This window comes from Chenopodium quinoa, unplaced genomic scaffold (genome assembly GCF_001683475.1).
Source record: "Chenopodium quinoa cultivar QQ74 unplaced genomic scaffold, ASM168347v1, whole genome shotgun sequence".
In the NCBI taxonomy this organism is placed as follows: domain Eukaryota; kingdom Viridiplantae; phylum Streptophyta; class Magnoliopsida; order Caryophyllales; family Amaranthaceae; genus Chenopodium; species Chenopodium quinoa.
In genome coordinates, this window is record NW_018745650.1 from 3,660,949 (window position 1) to 3,680,612 (window position 19,664).

Below are 19,664 nucleotides of genomic sequence, written 5' to 3' on the forward strand. Positions count from 1 at the left end.
TTAACAGCCACCACCGGATTTCACCACAACCACCAGCCGTGACTCCACCAGGACCACCACCAGCCTCCCGCCGATCTACGACCAGAACCACCACCAGCCTATCGTCGTTCTGCAGCCCCAGTAAGTCTTGCCCCCTTTTTTTTTGTTATTTATTTTCTTATAAAAATTGACAGTATAAACAAGAATTAAGTTTTTTTAATTTGAATTCTTTGTAGGATTTGTAGAGTTACTTGGTTTGATTGTCAATAACAAGTGTAGATCTACAGGTTAGAGACTATATAAACCCTAAAATTCTTAGTTTAGTTTATACTTGGCATGTTAGTAACTAATTGTATTTAGACATATGTTAGTTTATTATTTTTTTTAGTGTAGTGTATACAAATTATTGTATTTACATTTTAATATGTTGAAATATTTGAAATGAATAGGTTGTATTATGATATGTTAGTTTATTAGTTTAGTTTATTTAAGTTTAGTTTTTAATTGTTGTATTATAATATGTTAGTTTATTTTGGTTTAGTTTAATATAATAATGTATGTTAGTTTAGTTTAGTTTAATTTAATATAGTGTATGTTAGTTTATTTAGTTTAATATTTTTGTTTGATATAATGTTTAATATAATATTTAATAATTATGCTCATTTATTTGTTTTGTTTAGTTTAATTATGATATATATTTGTTTAGTATAATCCATGTGTCCTTTACTTTATATATTTTGTAAATGAATCATTTGCATAATCATTTGCCTAGATACTCGTTCAAGGCATGCACATTAGGAGTATGTCTTGAATAGTCCCCTGTTGGGACTGTCCTTGTACGCTTATTCTCACTTAGGTGGTGAATGTATGCCTTGTTATTGATTCTAGGGAAAATCCTGCCTTTTCATTTCTCTACAATGTTCTCTGGGTACATATGTAGGTGTGTTGAATCGCCTACATCGTGTACTTGGAGAACTGCAGGGAAATGCTGGCGGATTTTCCATGGAATTGAAAACCTGGCTTACATTCACTAGTGAGATTAAACGTACAAGGATGGGTTAGGTTGGAGTATTAAGGACCCTTTGGAAACATTTCAAATCTCATTTGCATTTCCATAACACTTTGATGAATAATGACTACTAGGAAATATGCTTTATGACTAATGTGATTATACATATGCGTGAGTTGTGTAGAAGTTGTAATCATGAAACGAACAAAACGTAGCTGGATGTATGAAAAGAAGGCTGGGCAAAGTATTAATCCAGAGTTCGTGAAAGGGATTGATGAATTCATTCAATACGTCAAAGATAATCCCGAGAGTAGTAACTCGAATGAAGTTAGGTGTCCATGTGCTAAATGTAAGAACAAACGGCTTTGGGATCCAAAAATGGTTAAAATTCATCTGTTTCGCACGGGTTTTATACCTAATTACTATGAGTGGATGTGTCACGGGGAAGGGTTTCCGAGAGTTCCTGAACGGCGGTCCAATGAATATTGTGAAATGGTTTTCGATGCTTTTGGTCATAGTCAGGATCAAGGGCATTCCGAGCAGGTTAGTATTTCATCAGAGGAGGAGTCTAATGCACAAGCTAAGTATTTTCTATATTTGTTGAAGGCTTCTAAAAGGCCATTATACGAAGGGAGTTCGTTGTCTGTGTTAGAGATGGCCGCTAGAATCACTAGTCTAAAGTGCGAGTATAATCTGTCCCACAGATGTGTTGATGGGTTTGTTTCTTTGCTCAGTGAAGCAATTCCTAACAACAACCATATGGCCGACACATTCAATGAGGTGAAGAAGATTGTGAAGGGCTTGGAACTGCCTCATGAAAGGATTCACGCATGCCCGAAAGGATGTATGTTGTTTTGGAAGGATGATGCTTAACTGTCTACATGTAGGGCATGTGGCAGCGACCGATACAAGCAGACTTCCAAGGGTATCCTAGTGCCTTTGAACGTTTTGTTTTATTTCCCGATCACACCCAGGTTGCAAAGGCTCTTTACAACCAAGAACATTTCGGAGGAAATGACATGGCATTCGAAAAATCCTCGAGTTCAAGGCACAATGGCACACCCTAGTGATAGTGAAGCTTGGAAACACCTCGATAGTTGCTTTCCAGAGTTTGCCTTCGAGCCTCGTAATGTTCGGCTTGGCTTGTGTACAGATGGTTTTGCTCCTCATGGCAAGTTTGGGGGACAATATTCTTGTTGGCCTGTCATTTTGACCCCTTACAACCGGCCTCCCTCAATGTGTATGAAAAGACAATTTACGTTCCTTTCGTTGCTCGTTCATTGTCCTAAAAACCCTAAGGTCAACTTGGATGTGTACATGCAACCATTGATAGAGGAGTTGAAACAGTTATGGGAAGTTGGTGCGCATATGTACGATATTTCGATGAAACAGAATTTCAATCTTCGAGCAGCCATCCTATGGACCGTTAGTGACTTCCCGGCTTATGGTATGTTGTCCGGCTGGGCCACATCTGGTAAGAAAGCTTGTCCATATTGCATGGAGAAAAGCAAAGCATTTTGGCTCGAACATGGTTGTAAGGTTTCTTGGTTTGATTTCCACCGCCAGTTCCTTTCGACAGATCACCCTTTTCGGAATAGTAGAATTGCATTCTGCAAAAACAAAGTCGAAAAGGGTGCACCTCCACACATTATGTCAGGAGAGGAGCAGTGGGAATGTGTAAAAGACCTTCCGAAGGCTACAGATGGGCCCGAGTCACTTCAATGCCTCAAAAAAGAAAAGAAGGGGTGGTTCAAGCAAAGCATACTGTGGGAGCTTGGTTGAATTTGGCCCAAATCGTTCCCAAAACTTAGGGACTTGGTTTTTTTTTTGTGATTTCAAGGCATGTACACCTAAAACTAACTTTAATAGACATGTTATGAGAAACAAATGGTTCATTTGGTAAGAAATGTATAAAATGGGCAAAGAATAGGTCATATAGGCCTCACTTGGTTCTATTTTGCCCAAATCGTTCCTAAAACTTAGGGAGTTGGTTTTGTTTTGTTTTTTTTTTTTTTTTTTTTTTTTTTTTTTTTTGTGATTTCAAGGCATGTAAACCTAAAACTAACTATAATAGACATGTTATGAGAAACAAATGGTTCATTTGGTAAGAAATGTAGAAAATGGGCAAAGAATAGATCATGTAGGCCTCACTTGGTTCTATTTTGTTCAGAAAGCTTATTTTAACTTACATCTGTGTGCATCTTTTCATATGTGTATCTTGTAGGAGGTCTACCAGATGAAAGTTGAAAAAGCAATCACCTAAGAGATTCAGAAGAGTCCAAATGAGTTGTACTGGGAAACTGTAGGTGGTCGCAACAAGATGGGTCGTGTGAAGGGACTTGGCCAAGGTGCAGAGCTGTATTATGGCAACAGGAAGGGTCCAGGTTCCAAGTCTTCCCAGCAGTACACGCCTTCCATTCTTTCCCAGATGCAGGATCAGGTGGAACAGAGGGTGGAGCAGAGGGTGGAGGAGAGGGTGCAAGCTCTTCGGAGTGAAATGGAAGTCGAGATGGAGGCTCGATTGGCCGAAATAGAAAGGAGAAACCAAGAGAGGTATGGTGAGATGATGCGTCGATTCTCCAGCAACAACCCATGTTCCAACATTCCACATCAGAGTCGAGACCCCACGAACGACCCGGGTAGCGGCGGTGCTGGCAGGGTACTCCGGCTGTAGCTTAGAATTTGTGTATATAGTATGTACATGTATTTAGATTTGGATTATGTTGTATAGTTGCACACAATGTATACATTATTATAAATATATAAAAATATTTCCGTAATTAAATCATAAATTCAAATTTATCTTAAATTAGGTGCAGGAGATATAGGTCTCGAATAGTGGTAAATCCAAATTAAATCGTTTAATCTACTAAATTAACAGAACTAATTCCGACGGAATAATCCGTCGGAAGCTCTTACTTTCCGACGGAATTATTCCTCGGAATCTTCTCCTCTTCCGACGGAATTATTCGTCGCAATCTTCTCCACTCTCGACGGAAAATTTCGTCGGAATCTTCTCCTCTTCTGATGGATTTTTCCGTCGGAACATGTCCTTTTCCGACGGATTTTTCCGTCGGAACATGTTCATTTCCGACAAAATTTTCTGTTGGAAGAGGGAAGATTCCAACGAAATTTTTCGTCGGAATTTTTTTTCGACGGAATCATTTTCGTCGGAAAATTGCGATGGAATCTCGTTTAAAGTCAAAACCAGCTCCGACAGAATGGATTCCGTCAGAAAAGTGGCTTCCAACGGAATTTTCCTCGGAAAACGTCGAATTTCCTACAAAGGGTTTTGCGACAGACTAATTCCGACGGAATTCCGTCGAAAGGCCGTTTTCCGACGGATTTTCCTATGTTTCCAACGGAAAATTTCCGTCGGAATCCAGCTGTTTTCTTGTAGTGAAAAACCCTAATTTATAAACCCTAGAATTTGATAATGTAATGTATATGGTTAGGGTTTAATCCTAGGTTGTTGTTATTGTTTAATTAATGGTTTAAACATGTTTTTAATAAGTTTAAAACCCTCAAATTAATGGTAGAATTTAATTATACACACTACTTTTTAATTATTTTGTTAGGGTTTGATTACCCATAAAAGGGGAAAAGGTTTTAATGATTTAAATATGATTTCATCTATTAGTGATGTTTTATATTAAATAAGTGTGCTGAAATTTTATTTAAGTCATAAAAACTAAGTCTTTTTAAAAGGATGTTTTTAAAAGGTTTTATGGATTTTATGTCATTAAATTGGGTTGATTAGTAAGGTTTAAAGTAGGGGTGTACATAAAATACCCGGATCGGATATCAGACTGGAAGATTTAGGTCCATTAGCAGTCTGCGTAAACCAGTCCAATCCGGTTCAGGTTCGGTTCGGTACGGATATGGACCAGTGTTCACTCCTAAGCTAGAGGTGTACATAAAATACCCCGGGCCGGAAGATTCAGGTCTATTGCCGGTCCGCGTAAACTAGACCAATCCGGTTCAAGTCCAACCCGGTTCCAATTCTGGTCCGGTTTGGTCCGAATCTGGACCTGTATTCACCCCTAGTTTAAAGTGTATTATAGTTGCTGGAAATTTGTGAGAATAGTGCATTAATTTTAGTTATGTATTCTTAATTGTAGGAAGCTTCGAGCTAGGTGATTTCTAGCGAGTGTGGCAGAGTTTAGGCATTATTTAAGGTAGGTATGTACACAAGAATTTGTGTATGCGTAGTATCATGCTAGGATTGTAAAGTATGACTTAAGTGATGAACTAGTAGCATGTTTGGTTGATTATATGCTTGGAATTGATGTTGGTTGAACATGAATTGTTATGAAAGCATGTGAATATATCATTTGAGGCATGATACAAGTTGAATATATATGAATCATGGAAGTATGTTTTATTTTCAAGTATCAAGAAAGCATGAATTTGATAAGCAAGGCTTAATTATGTTTAAAAGCGCTAAAATTAGAATTATTGAGCATGATTTATGAATTTTTCTCACCCATTTATTATTGGTGGTGAGTCAAGGAGTTAATTTATTTATTTACTCACTCATGTAAGTTGAGTTCGAGTTAGGGAAGTTTAGTAGTGCATATTATGCACCAAGGTAGTAATCGTGCAATTTTGTGCACAAAAATAGGCAATGAACCTTAATTAAAATAAATAGTATATGCTCACTAATTAATTCAATAATGAATTGGAAGTATGTGTTGATTGTTGCAATGTTTGTTCTTGATTGATTGGTTAGAGTCATCACGTAAAGTGTAAGAGGATACGCACCAAAACTCTTGGAACGTATATACCTTGAGTATGAACATATGGGGGGAGTTATGGGGTTTTATATTTAACTATAGATTCTACAGGGATACAGGACGCTGTACTTTATTTTATTATTAATGCGCTAGAATTTCGTCACAAGTGTGACATAGTAGGTGTCGGTTGGGGTAGCTCCCTAATTGGATGCTCCCTGTTTAATGGGCTATTTTTAAAGGAAGGAAACTCGTTCGATGCGTACTCTAAAGCTATTATTTAATAATTAATATTGCTAGTTATGAGTCAAAGGTAAGTTGACTTGTGATTGTATGGCGAGCATGTTTTAATTATTTTATTTGATGCTAGGATATTCATGTTAGTGTGGTGCATATGTACTCAGCTTTTGCTGATTCGTACTTTTGTGTTTGTGTTTGACTTTCCTTTGGATTGACCCTACTATGACCAATTTATATGGTGAGTAGAGGGGTTTAAATAAAGAGAAAGTAACAGGTACTTGAAGCATGAAGAGCATGATGGGAATGAGTGCAGAAAGTTACTTGTTATGTTTCTTAGTTTTGATATTTTGAATTATTGGTTATTGCTTATGGACTAACATCATTGTGTTTATTTTTAATTGATTTTTAAGAAAAGCCATGTTTGAATTGGTTACAACTTGTGACTACTTAATTCTACGTTTGTTTTGAGGTTGTGAACTCAAGTTTATTTTGAAAGTTGGTTTTTTATTTTTTATTTTTTTATGTTTTAGACTTCCGCTGTGTGACTTTGAAAATTAGCCTTAGCCGTTATCACGGTGGCGGTAATATTTTGGTTCTGTCCTAAGAAGAGTTTTATTTAGAGTAAAATGAGTGTTTTAAAAAAAGGAAATTTCCAGGGTATTACAAAGTGGTATCTGGGAGATTTGGTTGGATTTTAATTACCACTAAAGCCAAAAACGTTTTGCTTAGGTACCTATGTTTTAAAGCTTGGCCAAGTGCTTATTTAATCAAGTTTAAAAATATTTTTAAGAGGTCCGATTGTTTTTACAAAGGCCGAAAATTTCTTTTCTTTTCTTTATTTATTTGGTCCGAATTTTTTTAAATAATAAGGGCCGATTTTTTTTTTATTTATGGGGATCCGATTTTTTTTTATTATTTTCGGACAACTATTTTCGAAAATAAAGTTCATTTTTTTATTAAAAAAAAAAAATTATGTGTGCAGGTATGCGAAGGAATTAAAGTATGTAATTATGAGTTAATTGCTTTTGAAAGCATGTAGTGAGATTGGGTAGGAAAGAAAGGGCATATAGGTTAGAATTGTATGTCTTCCTATGTGCATATTTTATTTATGTAAGGTGTTCAAGCATGTTGTATGATAATATGTATCTAAGTGAAAGCATGTTTATGTGTAATAACATAAATTGTATGATTGAACACCAAACTTAAATTTTTGCAAGGAACTGTATACTCGATTGAAAAGAAATTTTTCTTTATTGAGTCATAACCCGAAATACCTTGCAGGATGTTTGATTTACCTAGTAGATTCACTACCACGGGTACTTTAGTAAAGAAGGACTATGAGCATGTGTGGGATTATATTCGCAGGATTCGCTTTTACTGTACTTATAGATCTGATGTGTTTGGGGAGCGTCATCTTGACCAACTAGACTATGCTTCTACCATGATTGTCCATTGTTTGCCTAACTATCCTCCCTATGAGGCTATTAAGAGTCGCTTTCGTGATTTTCATTTACCTAATGGTGTAGCTAACTATACTAAGTATAAGGACTCTAGTGGTCAGTGGGGAGCAGATTGGAGATATTTGTACCATTACATTGCTCACAAAGAATTCATTTACGTTAACCCTCAATATGCTTCTTATCCTCCTCCTTACCATAATTTTGGCGATCCAGCTCCACAACAAACTACACCTTATTATTCTTCAGAAAACGATGATCCCATACCTGAGCAAACTTATAAGAGTCAAGGTGAGCCAATGGAGCAAGATAATGAGTCTGGGGATAATTCATGCAAAGTCATTCCTAATCCAAATCCTCCAAGCCCTCTAGTAATTATTCACTTAGAATTTGATGAGTCTCACAAAGACCTTGAGGAAGAAATGGATCCCGAGGAAGATGATGATGATGGTGGTGGCAATGATGGTGATAATGGGAGTGATCATGAGTATAATTTAAAGAAGTACAAGGAGATAAAAGAAAAGATTGACAATGTCAACATTTGAACATTTTAGACTAAATTTCTTTAGTGTTTTGAGTATTTATTTCATTCTTTATTACCAGTTACAGTTTAATAAAGTATTGCGTGAGTAATAAGTAGCAAAGCTACATTTGGATCATTCCAAACATTTCTTTTCAGTATTTCAATAAAGTATTATTTATCCTTTTTATATTTATTTTAATCTTCAAACAACATTATCAAACGTCATTTATTACTTTTATTTTTTGTAAATGGTATCAAGGGAAATGACTCAAAAATATTTTTGTGATGTGTTTACTTAAGTGAAATGATTGCATGACAACCATACAATGTGTTGAATTATTAGTAGGAGAAATGAGTAGTTGCTTCTACTATAATTCAAAATGACTGCTTGCATGCTTGAATTAAAATAGTTTGGTTGTTGTTTAGTTACAAGAGAGTTGTGACCAACCTAATAGTTGTCATTTCTTTATTCAGAAGGACTAGGATGGTAGGAAGAAACAACAATAACAATGATCTGAATAAGGTAGTAAGGCAATTAGCTACTGTAGCTCAACAGTTAGCTGAAAGGAATAACAATAACAATCCTGACCCTACTAAGGAGTTGTTTAAGAAGATAGCCCAAAGCAAACCTCTTACCTATTAGGGAGAACCTGACCCAATTGTCCTTGAAAACTGGTTGAGAGAGTTTAACAAGTTGTTTGTGGCAGTAGCATGTCCTAATGAGTCCAAAGTGAGTAGTGTAGCTTATTACTTAAGGGGTGAAGCAGATCTGTGGTGGCAGCAGAATGAACAAGCTGTGAGAGCATTACCTAAATTTGGATGGAATGTGTTCAAGGAGCAAGTGAGGGATAAGTTCTACCCTATATTCTTGCAAAAGCAGAAAGCTGATGAGTTCCTGGAACTTAAGATGGGGAGTATGTCGGTGACTAAGTATTACACTAAGTTTGTCGAGCTATCTAGGTTTGCTGAAGATACTGTGGCTACTGATAGGCAGAAAGCTAGAAGGTTTGAGAGGGGATTGCCTCTTTCTCTCCAAAGCAAGTTGTCAGGGACAAGTGTTTGATACAATCTGGATGAGTTGTGTGGTAGGGAAGCGCATTTACATGCGTTGGAGTTGAAGGAGAAATCTGAAAAGACTGAGTTGGAAGCTAGGGAGAAAAGAAAGGAGCCTATGACTAGTTTTGGACCATCTGGGAACCAGAATAATTTTAAGAAGCAAAAGTTTAACAACCACCAAGGTAATAACTTCAAGAACAATAGGAACAACCAAGGTGGGCGCAATTTTCCTAAGGGAAATAGGAACCAGCCTCGGCTTCGTAACCAGAGGATATATTACTGTAAGAGATGTTCCAACAACCACCCAGGGAAAGATTGTGAGGGTACCTTAGTCACTTGTAACCAGTGCAACAAGCAAGGGCACAGGGCATATGAGTGTTTATCTAAGAATAAAGGGGGTCAAGGAAACAACCAATTTAAGGGTAGTGGACAGAATTGGAATCAGCAAAAAGGAGGTCAGGGTAGCAATGGGAATCAAGTGAACAAGGGGGCGCAGTTTCAGAATGGAAATGAGAATACAATAGTGGTAACACACAAGGAAAGGGTGGAACACGAGGAAAGCTTAATGTGATAGGTTCGTGTGAGGCTGACGCAGCGAGAGATGTCATTATTGGTGCATTTTCTATAAACTTAGTTCTTATTAAAGTTTTGTTTGATTCTAGTGCAACATATTCTTTCATTTCTAAAGCTATGCTTCCAAAACTATCGCATTGTCTGAAAACTGTAGATGACATAGATACCCCTTTAGAAATTCCAACTGGGGGTGTAGTCCATTACACTAGGGTTTATAAGGATGTTCCAATAAAGATTAAAGGTAAGGAATTCCTATCCAACCTGATTAAATTTGAATTACGAGACCTTGATATAATTCTGGGAATGGATTGGTTATGTAGTTATCATGCTGAGATTCGATGCAAGTCACAGAAGATCCACTGAAAACGGCTCAGGGAGAGCTCGTAACCCATTGGAGGAATGGAAAACCTAGGCTTACTAAGATCATTTCTGTGATGAAGTTGGCAAAATATATGAAGAAGAGAAACCCAATCTATTTCTGTAGTGTGAGAAACTTGGAGTATGAGGAACCATCTAAACCAAAGGATATTGAAGTAGTAAAGGAGTTTCTAAATGTGTTTCCAGAAGAGATTTTGAGTATGCCTCCAATAAGAACCATAGACTTAATACTTGGTACATAACCTATCTCTAAGGCACCATACAGGATGGCGCTTGCTGAGATGAGTGAATTGAAAAGTCAATTACAGGATTTGTTGGAGAAGGGATACATACGACCAAGTGCATCACCATGGGGAGCTCCTATATTGTTTGTAAAGAAGAAAGATGGTAGCATAAGGCTATGCATCGATTGTACGGAGTTAAACAAGGTAACTATAAACAACAAATACCCTTTGTCTAGGATAAATGACTTGTTTGACCAATTCAAAGGTGCAACAATGTTTTCTAAGATTGATTTGAGGTCTGGATATCATCAACTACGGATTGCGGAAGAGGACATTCCGAAAACGACATTTAGGATGAGATATGGACATTATGAGTTTACAGTAATGCCTTTTGGGTTGACAAATGCACGTGCAATTTTTATGGACTTAATAAATAGAGTGTTTCAACCTTTCCTAGACCAATTCGTTGTGGTATTTATTGATGATATTTTGGTTTATTCAAAGAATGAAGAGGACCATGCAGTGCATTTGAGATCAATATTAACTACTTTAAGGACTAACCAGTTGTATGCCAAATTCTCCAAGTGTGAGTTTTGGCTGGAGAAGGTAGCATTTTTGGGACATTTTGTATTTAAGAAAAGAGTGGAGGTAGATCCTGCAAAGATTGAAGATGTGAAGGGGTGGCCTACACCCAAGAATGTGTCGGATATTTGAAGCTTCTTAGGCCTAGCTGGATATTATAGGTGGTTTGTGAAGGATTTTTCAAAGATAGCTAGACCTATGACTTCGTAGATGAAGAAAGAATCTAAGTTCATTTGGAGTGATAAGTGTGAAGAAGCGTTTCAAAACTTGAAGAAGAGTTTGACTACAACACCAGTGTTAACTTTACCTGATGGGAGTGGTTCTTATGATGTATATAGTGATGCATCTAAGAACGGAATTGGGTGTGTTTTGATGCAAAATGGGAAGGTGATTGCTTATGCATTTAGATAATTGAAGAAACATGAAGTTAACTACCCTACTCATGATCTAGAACTGGCAACGATAGTGTTTGTGTTGAAAATATGGAGACATTATCTATATGGAGTGAAATGTAGGATATTCACAGACCATAAAAGTCTGAAGTATCTTTTCACGCAATCAACCTTGAACATGAGACAACGTAGGTGGCTAGAATTCTTCAATGACTATGAAATAGATATCTAATACCACGAAGGTAAAGCGAATGTAGTCGCGGATGCTTTAAGCCGTAAAGCAACTCATGGGGTGAATGCTTTGGTAGCGGCAGATGAACTTTGTATGGAAATGAGTAAGATGAACTTTGAGGTAGTACCACATGGAACGTTGGAAGGAATGCTTTATAATTTGAGTATCCAACCAACGATATTCGATGAGATTAAGGATAACCAAGTAGGGGATATGAAATTAGATCGCATAAGGGAGAAGATCAAGCAAGGGAAGGCGACTGATTTTAAAATCCATGATGATGCGAGTATTCCATTCAAGGGGAGGTAGTGTGTACCATAAAAGTGTGAGGAGTTGAAAAAGAAGTTGATGGAAGAAGGGTACAATGGTACAATACATCCAGGAGGAGATAAGCTTTACAAGGATTTGAAAAAGATGTATTGGTGGCCTAAGAAGAAGAAGGAAGTAGCAGAGTTTGTAGCCAAGTGTCTAACCTATCAGAAAGTTAAGTTAGAGCATAAGAGACCGCAGGGAGCAGTACAACCACTCGAGATCCCGGCTTGGAAGTGGGATTGCATCTCGATGGATTTTGTCACTAGCTTACCTAAGTCTAAGAATGGGAATGATAGTATCTGGGTTGTGGTGGATAGACTTACAAAATTGACAGTGTTTATACCAATGAAGGAGACTTGGAAAATGGAGCAACTTGAAAAGGCTTACATAAAAAATGTTGTGAGGCTACATGGAGTTCCTAAGATATCGTTTCTGATAAGGATTTTAGGTTTCTTTCAAAATTCTGGAAAAGTGGTCAGGAAAACTTTGATACGATATTTAAGATGAGTACATCATTTCACCCTACAACAGATGGACAATTTGAGAGGACTATCCAAACCTTGGAAGATATGTTAAGATCATGTGTGTTAGATTACCAAGGTGGACGGGAAGATAGCTTAGACTTGATAGAATCCTCTTACAATAATAGTTAACATGCGAGCATTGGCATGGCACCATTTGAGGCCTTGATCCCCGGATAATAGGTCATGTCTAATATCCTAAATCAAATCAATAATTTATAATCCTAACCTTTCTCTATCAAGTTTACACTAGATAGTGGCAAGCTAAGGTCGAACCATAAGGAAACGGGGTAATGCACAATCAAAGTGGAATTAAGAATCTATTGCAAGTAACAAGGGGTATTTTCATTTTTTTTGTGATTTTCAATGATCAAATTAACTACTACAAATGATAAAAGCAACCAAATTAAGAAAGTTCAAACTAGAAACACTAAAATAAGAATGGAAAACTAGATTTGAGAGAAATATGATCAAAACACTAGGGAGAGGGGGTTCCAATCATGATCAACTAAGACAACAATGATAATCAACATGGATTCATGCCAGGGAATACAAATTCTACTCAAATAATTCATTCCCATGCAATTTCTCAAGCAAATTGATGAATTAGATCAAAACTAAACTAGCTCATTCCCATGCATGTAATTTAAAACTCAAATATTGGAATTAAAGGTACACATCAATAACTCCAAGCAATTTAAGAACAAAATCATCAACTCAAGGCTAAATCCAATCAATCATCAATATAATCCCAATCAACCATGATCTTCACCCTCTTCCCTAGCTAGAAATCTAAGCTAGAGAAGAGAAAATAGCCATCACAACTACACTAAGCATGGATTCAATCTTAGCAAAGCTAAACATGATTCAAATTCAAAAGGTAAAGCAATCAATCAAGTAAAATGAAGGAAATAGATGGAAATGAACACTATCAAAAGCAATTAAATTAAAAAAAAGGGAGAGAGTAAAGAGATTACTACTATGAAGCTTGATTGATGGAGAAACATGAAATACTTGCATTGAATTGAAGAAAACTTGAAGGAATCTTGATTACAATGATGAAACTTGAAGATTAAGAAACTTTCTCTCTCTAAAATACTAGAGTTTCTCTCACTACAAAGTTCTAATTATAATTGGAAAAATAGGATCATTCATAAATTCAAGAGAAAGTCTATTTATAGAGCATCAAAAATCCAAAAATAATGAACTAAGGAGAGACCTCTTGAGCAAGGCCGCACCTTCTCTAAGCTGGGTACGGAACTGCAAAACCCAGGAAGCCGCGCCTACGGCCTAGCATGCCGCGCCCACAGTGGTTGGTGGAGAGGCCATTTTCAGCTGGGGAGAGGCCGCGACTGAGGAGCGGGGGAAAACAGGTCCTCGAGATGCTGCGCCTGCGGCCTGAAGTGTCGCGCCCGCGGTAGACTGGAAATAGCCCTCCCCAGGAGCACGACCAGCCTTCCACAGGTTGCACGAGGTTTTGCTAAACTTGAACTCCGCGACCACGACTTTTGGGACCGTTGCGCGCCCTCTCTAAATTGCCATCTCTTCCTCTCCTTGACCTTCATAGCTCGCCATCTTTCCTCCAAAGGCAATAAGAACCTACAAAACAAAGACTAAAATGCTATAAAGCACAAGAAAAGCTCAAAGGAGAGGAAAATCACGAGAGAAAACAAAAATAACCAAAACAAAGGTAAAAACGGCTAGAGAAGGCGCAATCAAGCGACAAATGAGGGAAAATTATTAGTAAAAAGGGTTGAAATAGTGGCATAAATGCCACTCATCAAAATCCCCCACACTTGCCTCTTGCTTGTTCTCAAGCAAAACTAAGAGATAAGAGAAAAAAAAGCAAACACTACAAAGACTAACACAACATGGCAAGGCTTAGGAAAACTGATGAAGTTTTAGGGTAGAAAATGCTCCATTCGGACTCAAAAGAAAAGACAAGAGCCAAAGAATACTCACCTTTCTCAATTAAACGAGGGAAAACACGTTATAAGATGCTCATGGTTGAAAGAGACAAACCTAAGCTAAGCATAGAGAACTGGTGATTTCATTCTCCGCCCTTGTCCCATCCAAAACGGTCCGCGTTCTCCCCACTAGCTTCAAATCCCCCCCTAGTTAGCTCCCATGATTCCACGAAGGAACCGGAAAAAGATACAATTTTGTGGAAACATAAGGTCATCCCGACATCTCAACTATGCATACTCTCTCCATAGGGTTGAAATCCATCTCCCTCCACCGGTCTTTGACCTCAGCCTTCTAAAGTCTAAGGGTCTTTACTAGCGTTGTAATGTCATGGCTAGAGGTATAGGTAGGGAAATAATTTGAAAATTTGGTGGCAATTCCTAAGTGAAGCAAAAGAGTGGTCAACTTTGAAAAACAAACTTAAGAAAACAACCAAAACTCAAACAAACAACCATCAATTCAATTTCACTACATTACCACACTTATTCAAGCTAAGGGAAAAGAACTTCAAAGCTTTCTTTTTTTATAATTTTTTTTCATTATTTTTTATTTTCAAAAACTCTTATTTGGTGTCCTTGCCTTTTTTTTTTAACTATGGACGACTTTTTCTTCATGAAACTTCATTTGATTTTCTTGAATTGCATCTTTCTTTTCAAACTTTTCTTGCATATTCATATTCAAGCTCAACTTTCAATTCCTTACTTAAACCAATTCTCAAAGTGCTTCTTGTTCATATTCAACACGCTCAAAACTCAAACCTCACATGCCAAATGCTTCACTAATTAAGAGGGTTGGTAAAACATAGGCCATTAGGTTTCTAATGTGGTTGAGACAAGAAAGAGAAACATTACGCGGACAAGATGAATTTGGAGATCATCCTTTGAAACCTGTAGAAGGCTGGCCGCGCCCTTGGAGAGGGCTCTCCCCAGTCACCCGCGGGCACGACATATAAGGCTGCGGGTGCGTCTTTTCGAGGCTTTGTTTCCCTTGTTTCCTAGACAATCGTGGGCGTGGCACTTCAAGGACGCGGACCCTCCACCATTAATACACTCTAAATTACTAACACTTTTCTCCTTCTTCAACCTCGAAATCTGAGAATTTAATTTAGATTAAAATTTTGTCTGTGTAATTTAGATTAATAGGTTAGCAAGTAGGTTGAAGCAAAATAGAAAATCAAATTTTTAACTAAACAAAAAGAAATATAAACAAAAATGAGAAAAGGTGCCCTTTTCCTCCCCTAAAGTTGCTTGGTCATGATCTTGGGAGCTAGAGGACAACATAAGGATTAGAGGTGGGCACCGTGCCGTGCCGAGCCACCGCGGGCCGTGCCTGGTGGTGGCTCGTGTCGGGCCGTGCCATGCCTGCAACTTCGCGGGCCGTGCCGTGCCGGGCCAACATTTGGCACACCCCAGCCCACGGCAAGACACGACCCACGTGCTTGGCGTGCCGTGCCGTGCCAGGCAGCGGGCCGCCCCAAATTTATTTATTTATTTTTTTTTAAATTGGTATATATTTTTTTGAACAACTTTTAAATGAGTGTATTTAAATAATTTTATTAATTTATGTTTATGTTTTTGTATTATTATATTATTATTGCTCTTTTTATTATTATAGTTCGTTTACTCTTTTTTATTTACGCTATTTTTATTATTAATTTATTATAATTTTTTTATTATTATTATACATATTTATTATTATTTAGCAAAAAGCAACAATGCATATAATTAAAAAATATACGAGTACGATAACACAAAGATTGATGAATAACTTATTTAATTTTATTATACGCCGGTACAATATATCGATAATACAATAATTTATAATGACAAAAATCGTACAATAATTGATGAATAACTTAACTTTATAGCTTATTTTATTATACGGGGTTCAATAATACAAAAGTTAGCTATAATTAATAGTATGTAATAATCTAATTATTCTTCTTGTTCTTCTTCGTCTTCGTCTTCGTCTTTGTATTCTTCTTCTTCTTGTGCAAGTTCATCGACCAATTGAATTGATTGAGAACTAGTAGAACTCGACGTTCCTTCATCGTCATCGTTTTCTGCATAAGTACGATCTTGGAACAAACACACATTTCAAATGTTTCGGGTTTTAGTCTTGTTCTTCTATCGTCTAAAACCCTTCATGACGCACTAAAAGCTCTTTCGGAGGCAACGGAGGAGACTTGAATAATAAAAATATCACGATCCATTGTCGCCAAAATTGGATGTTTCGTGCTTTGTGCTTTCCACCAATCAAGGATGTCGAGGCCGTACTCCTCTTTGTCATCCATGCCTTTCATGAAGTCGTAACTTAAGTACATTTGCAACTCCGAAACATCGCTTTGTGTTCTCCTAGATGATGATTCACTACCTGAAAAATTAGACATCATGTTAGCAGCTTGTGCAAATAAACTTTTGGCCCTTTTACTTACATTTTTGAATGATTGAAAAGGAGAAAATCGAGTCACGGTTCTATATTTAGATTTTTTAACTCTATATAAGGCAAAAAATTGATTGGTCACATTAGTTTTATAAGATTCAACATCATCGTCAAAATTCATGCATTGAAAATAAATATCAATTAATAAAAATGTGCCATTATACTTTTGCCTTGGATCTAATATAGAAGCAAAAATATAAATCATAGGAATAGTAGTGTAATATCTAAGCCATTTTTCCTCCATTGATGGAAGATATCCATCATAATCGTGTTGTAATCGGTGTTCATCGAAAAGTTGTGAAAGCAAACATGCATTGCTAAGAAAAGAATGAGCACAAGGATTATAAATAGAAGAAAAACAATGCGTCATACTATATAATAATTGTAAAAACTGCATATATTTTTCACAATTAGACCAATCATCATCTAGTAAAGTAACTTGTGGAAATTTTTTATTATAAAAAATTGTTAATGGAGTCTTGTACTCGATTGCCCTACTCAACATTTCATAGGTGGAGTTCCACCTAGTTGCACAATCCGTTGATATTTTAATAGCCTTTATCATTTGTTGCCTGCAAAAAGCTTTCCATTCCTGAAATCTCATGTTAAAGCTGTTAATAGACATAACAACATTTCTAATTTTGTGATAAAATGGACCAATTGCTTGTGTTCCATCCTTCACACACAAGTTAAGAGCATGACAAATGCATCTAATATGAAGTGCATCTCCATCTAATATTACATCGGTCAATTGTGCTAAATGTCATATAAGTTGTATTATCAAAAGTCATAGACATGATTTTGGGCCTAAGATTATATGCATCAATAGCTTGCATTAAATGATGAGCAATATTAAGATCGGTGTGGGGGTATTCAAGCATTTTAAAATGGATAATGCGTTTTTGTAATAACCAATCAGTATCCAACCAATGACAAGTCACACACAAATAGTGATATCCGTAACCACTATCCCATGCATCAGCAGTCAAAGAAACTCTACAAGTAAGATTACTTAATTCATCATATAACTTCAATTTGTACTCTAGAAAAGATATCATGGCAGCCGAACGGACAGTTTTTCTAGAGATTTTTTTGTGTTGGGGTTGTAGTGCTCGGTTAATGTAATTGTTAAAGGGATCATTTTTGGCAAAAAGAAAAGGTTATTCGACATGTATTAACATTCTCCCAAGTTCATCTCTATCTCTCTCGTAATTGTAAGTGAAGCCATGTGGATGGAATTGAGAAATTTTGGGTTGACTTGGATCACTAGATGGACCACCACATTTTTTTACATGTCTACTAAGGTGTCCCGTCCCTCCCTTGGTTTCGGCCGAGTAAATTTTGTTACATGTCTTACACTTGGTTTTGGTTCCATCTCTACTTAATTGAAAATATCCCCAAACATTACTCTTTCGGTTGGTATTGGCAAGTTCCACTTTGGTACACCATTCTAATGTGTTTGGAATTTGGGTGGATTGTTCACTTGACCCGGTGGCATTTGTTTGGCTACCTTGGGTAGTTTGATAAGAAAATTCATGTTGTGGCCGTATAAATGAGGTGAGAATTGGTTTAGTTGAAATCCCGAACTAGACATATTCCAAGGAGACATATTGTCAAATTGTTCGAATCCTCCAATGGTTTGGAGATGGAAGAAGGGGGTGGAAGTGTTCGGATTGACATGTTGGGGGGGGGGGCATTGAAGTGTTTGGATTTGGTGATTCCCTACTAGTACTAGTACGTATTGACTTGGCTTTCCTAGAGGAGGAAGAAGGGTTCGGATTTGATGCCATGATTAATAATAATAACAATAATAATATCAATAATAATAATAATAATAATACAAATAATAATACAAATAATAATAACAATAATAAATAATAATAATAATAATAATAATAATAATAATAATACAAATAATAATAACAATAACAACAATAATAACAATAATAATAGTGACAATAACAAAAATAATAATAATAATAATAATAATAATAATAATAGTAATAATAATAGTAATAATAATAATACAAATAATAATAACAATAACAACAATAGTAACAATAATAATAGTGACAATAATAATAATAATAATAATAATAATAATAATAATAACAAAGATAAGTTAGGTCTTATAACGACGCTTCTATTGCTTTCCACTAATTAATTTCTCGAACTTATAATTTTTTTTTATTAATTTTTATAATTGAGAGAATTAAAGATTATATGAGATTTTTTTTTTTTTTTTTTTGAGAAGTAGAGATCATAAGAGAGTAGGAATTAGAGAATAAGAGAATTAGAAAATAAGAGATTTGAGACTAGATAAGTAGATGAATTGTGGAAAAAAAATGGGTGAAGAAGTAAAGTATTTATAGGAGAATTGATGAATTAGCCGGTAGAGAAATCAAGAATTATAACCATTAATGACTGTTGGAATATAGCCGTTTATGGCTGTTTGAAGCAGCGGAAACTAGTTGTTTGCACGGGCCGTGCCGTGCCTGGCGTGCCGAGTGCCATGCTGGGTCGTGCCGCGTGTCGTGCTCGCGGGCCGACCTGCGGGCCAAACAACCGTGCCGCCCACTGTGCCCGTGCCAACTAAAGGGCTTCAAATCCACTATAGAGAGCAACTCCATCTTACCACTTTCCCGTGAACTAAGGTTTCAAACGTCCTCAATATATAGTTCTTAACCTTGCTACCTTAGCTTAAAACTTGTCTAACTCAACCAAAAACACTCTCAAACCGTGTATTCCATCATCAAATAGGAAGAAACAAGCATTCTAAGGTACATCTATAAAGCAATTAAGTCCAATTGTATGAGCAAATTCCAAAACATATTCATTTCATCTTGCCATAGTCATGTTTGTCACACAAAAAGGTAAACAAAACAAAAGGAGGAAGAAATCAAAAAGGTTCACAAACAAGGCATATAAATCCAATTAATTCCCAATCGTCATACAATGATCGTTCGATATCAACATCAACGATCCCAGGTTCTTAAGAACCAAATGCAAACAACCTCGAACTATTCAACTTCTTCCTAAACTAACC

The 19,664-nt window shown here is 36.5% G+C and overlaps 1 protein-coding gene across 1 annotated transcript; it reads left to right on the forward strand.

Moving 5' to 3' along the window:
- The first annotated feature begins 8,425 nt into the window (after positions 1-8,425).
- On the forward strand, positions 8,426-10,190 carry LOC110717008. The gene is made up of 5 exons (XM_021895650.1): positions 8,426-8,564; positions 8,649-8,946; positions 9,031-9,564; positions 9,660-9,811; positions 9,922-10,190. Exons 1-5 carry the CDS (start codon positions 8,426-8,428, stop codon positions 10,188-10,190), a joined length of 1,392 nt encoding a protein of 463 aa, XP_021751342.1.
- The last annotated feature ends 9,474 nt before the right edge of the window (positions 10,191-19,664 follow it).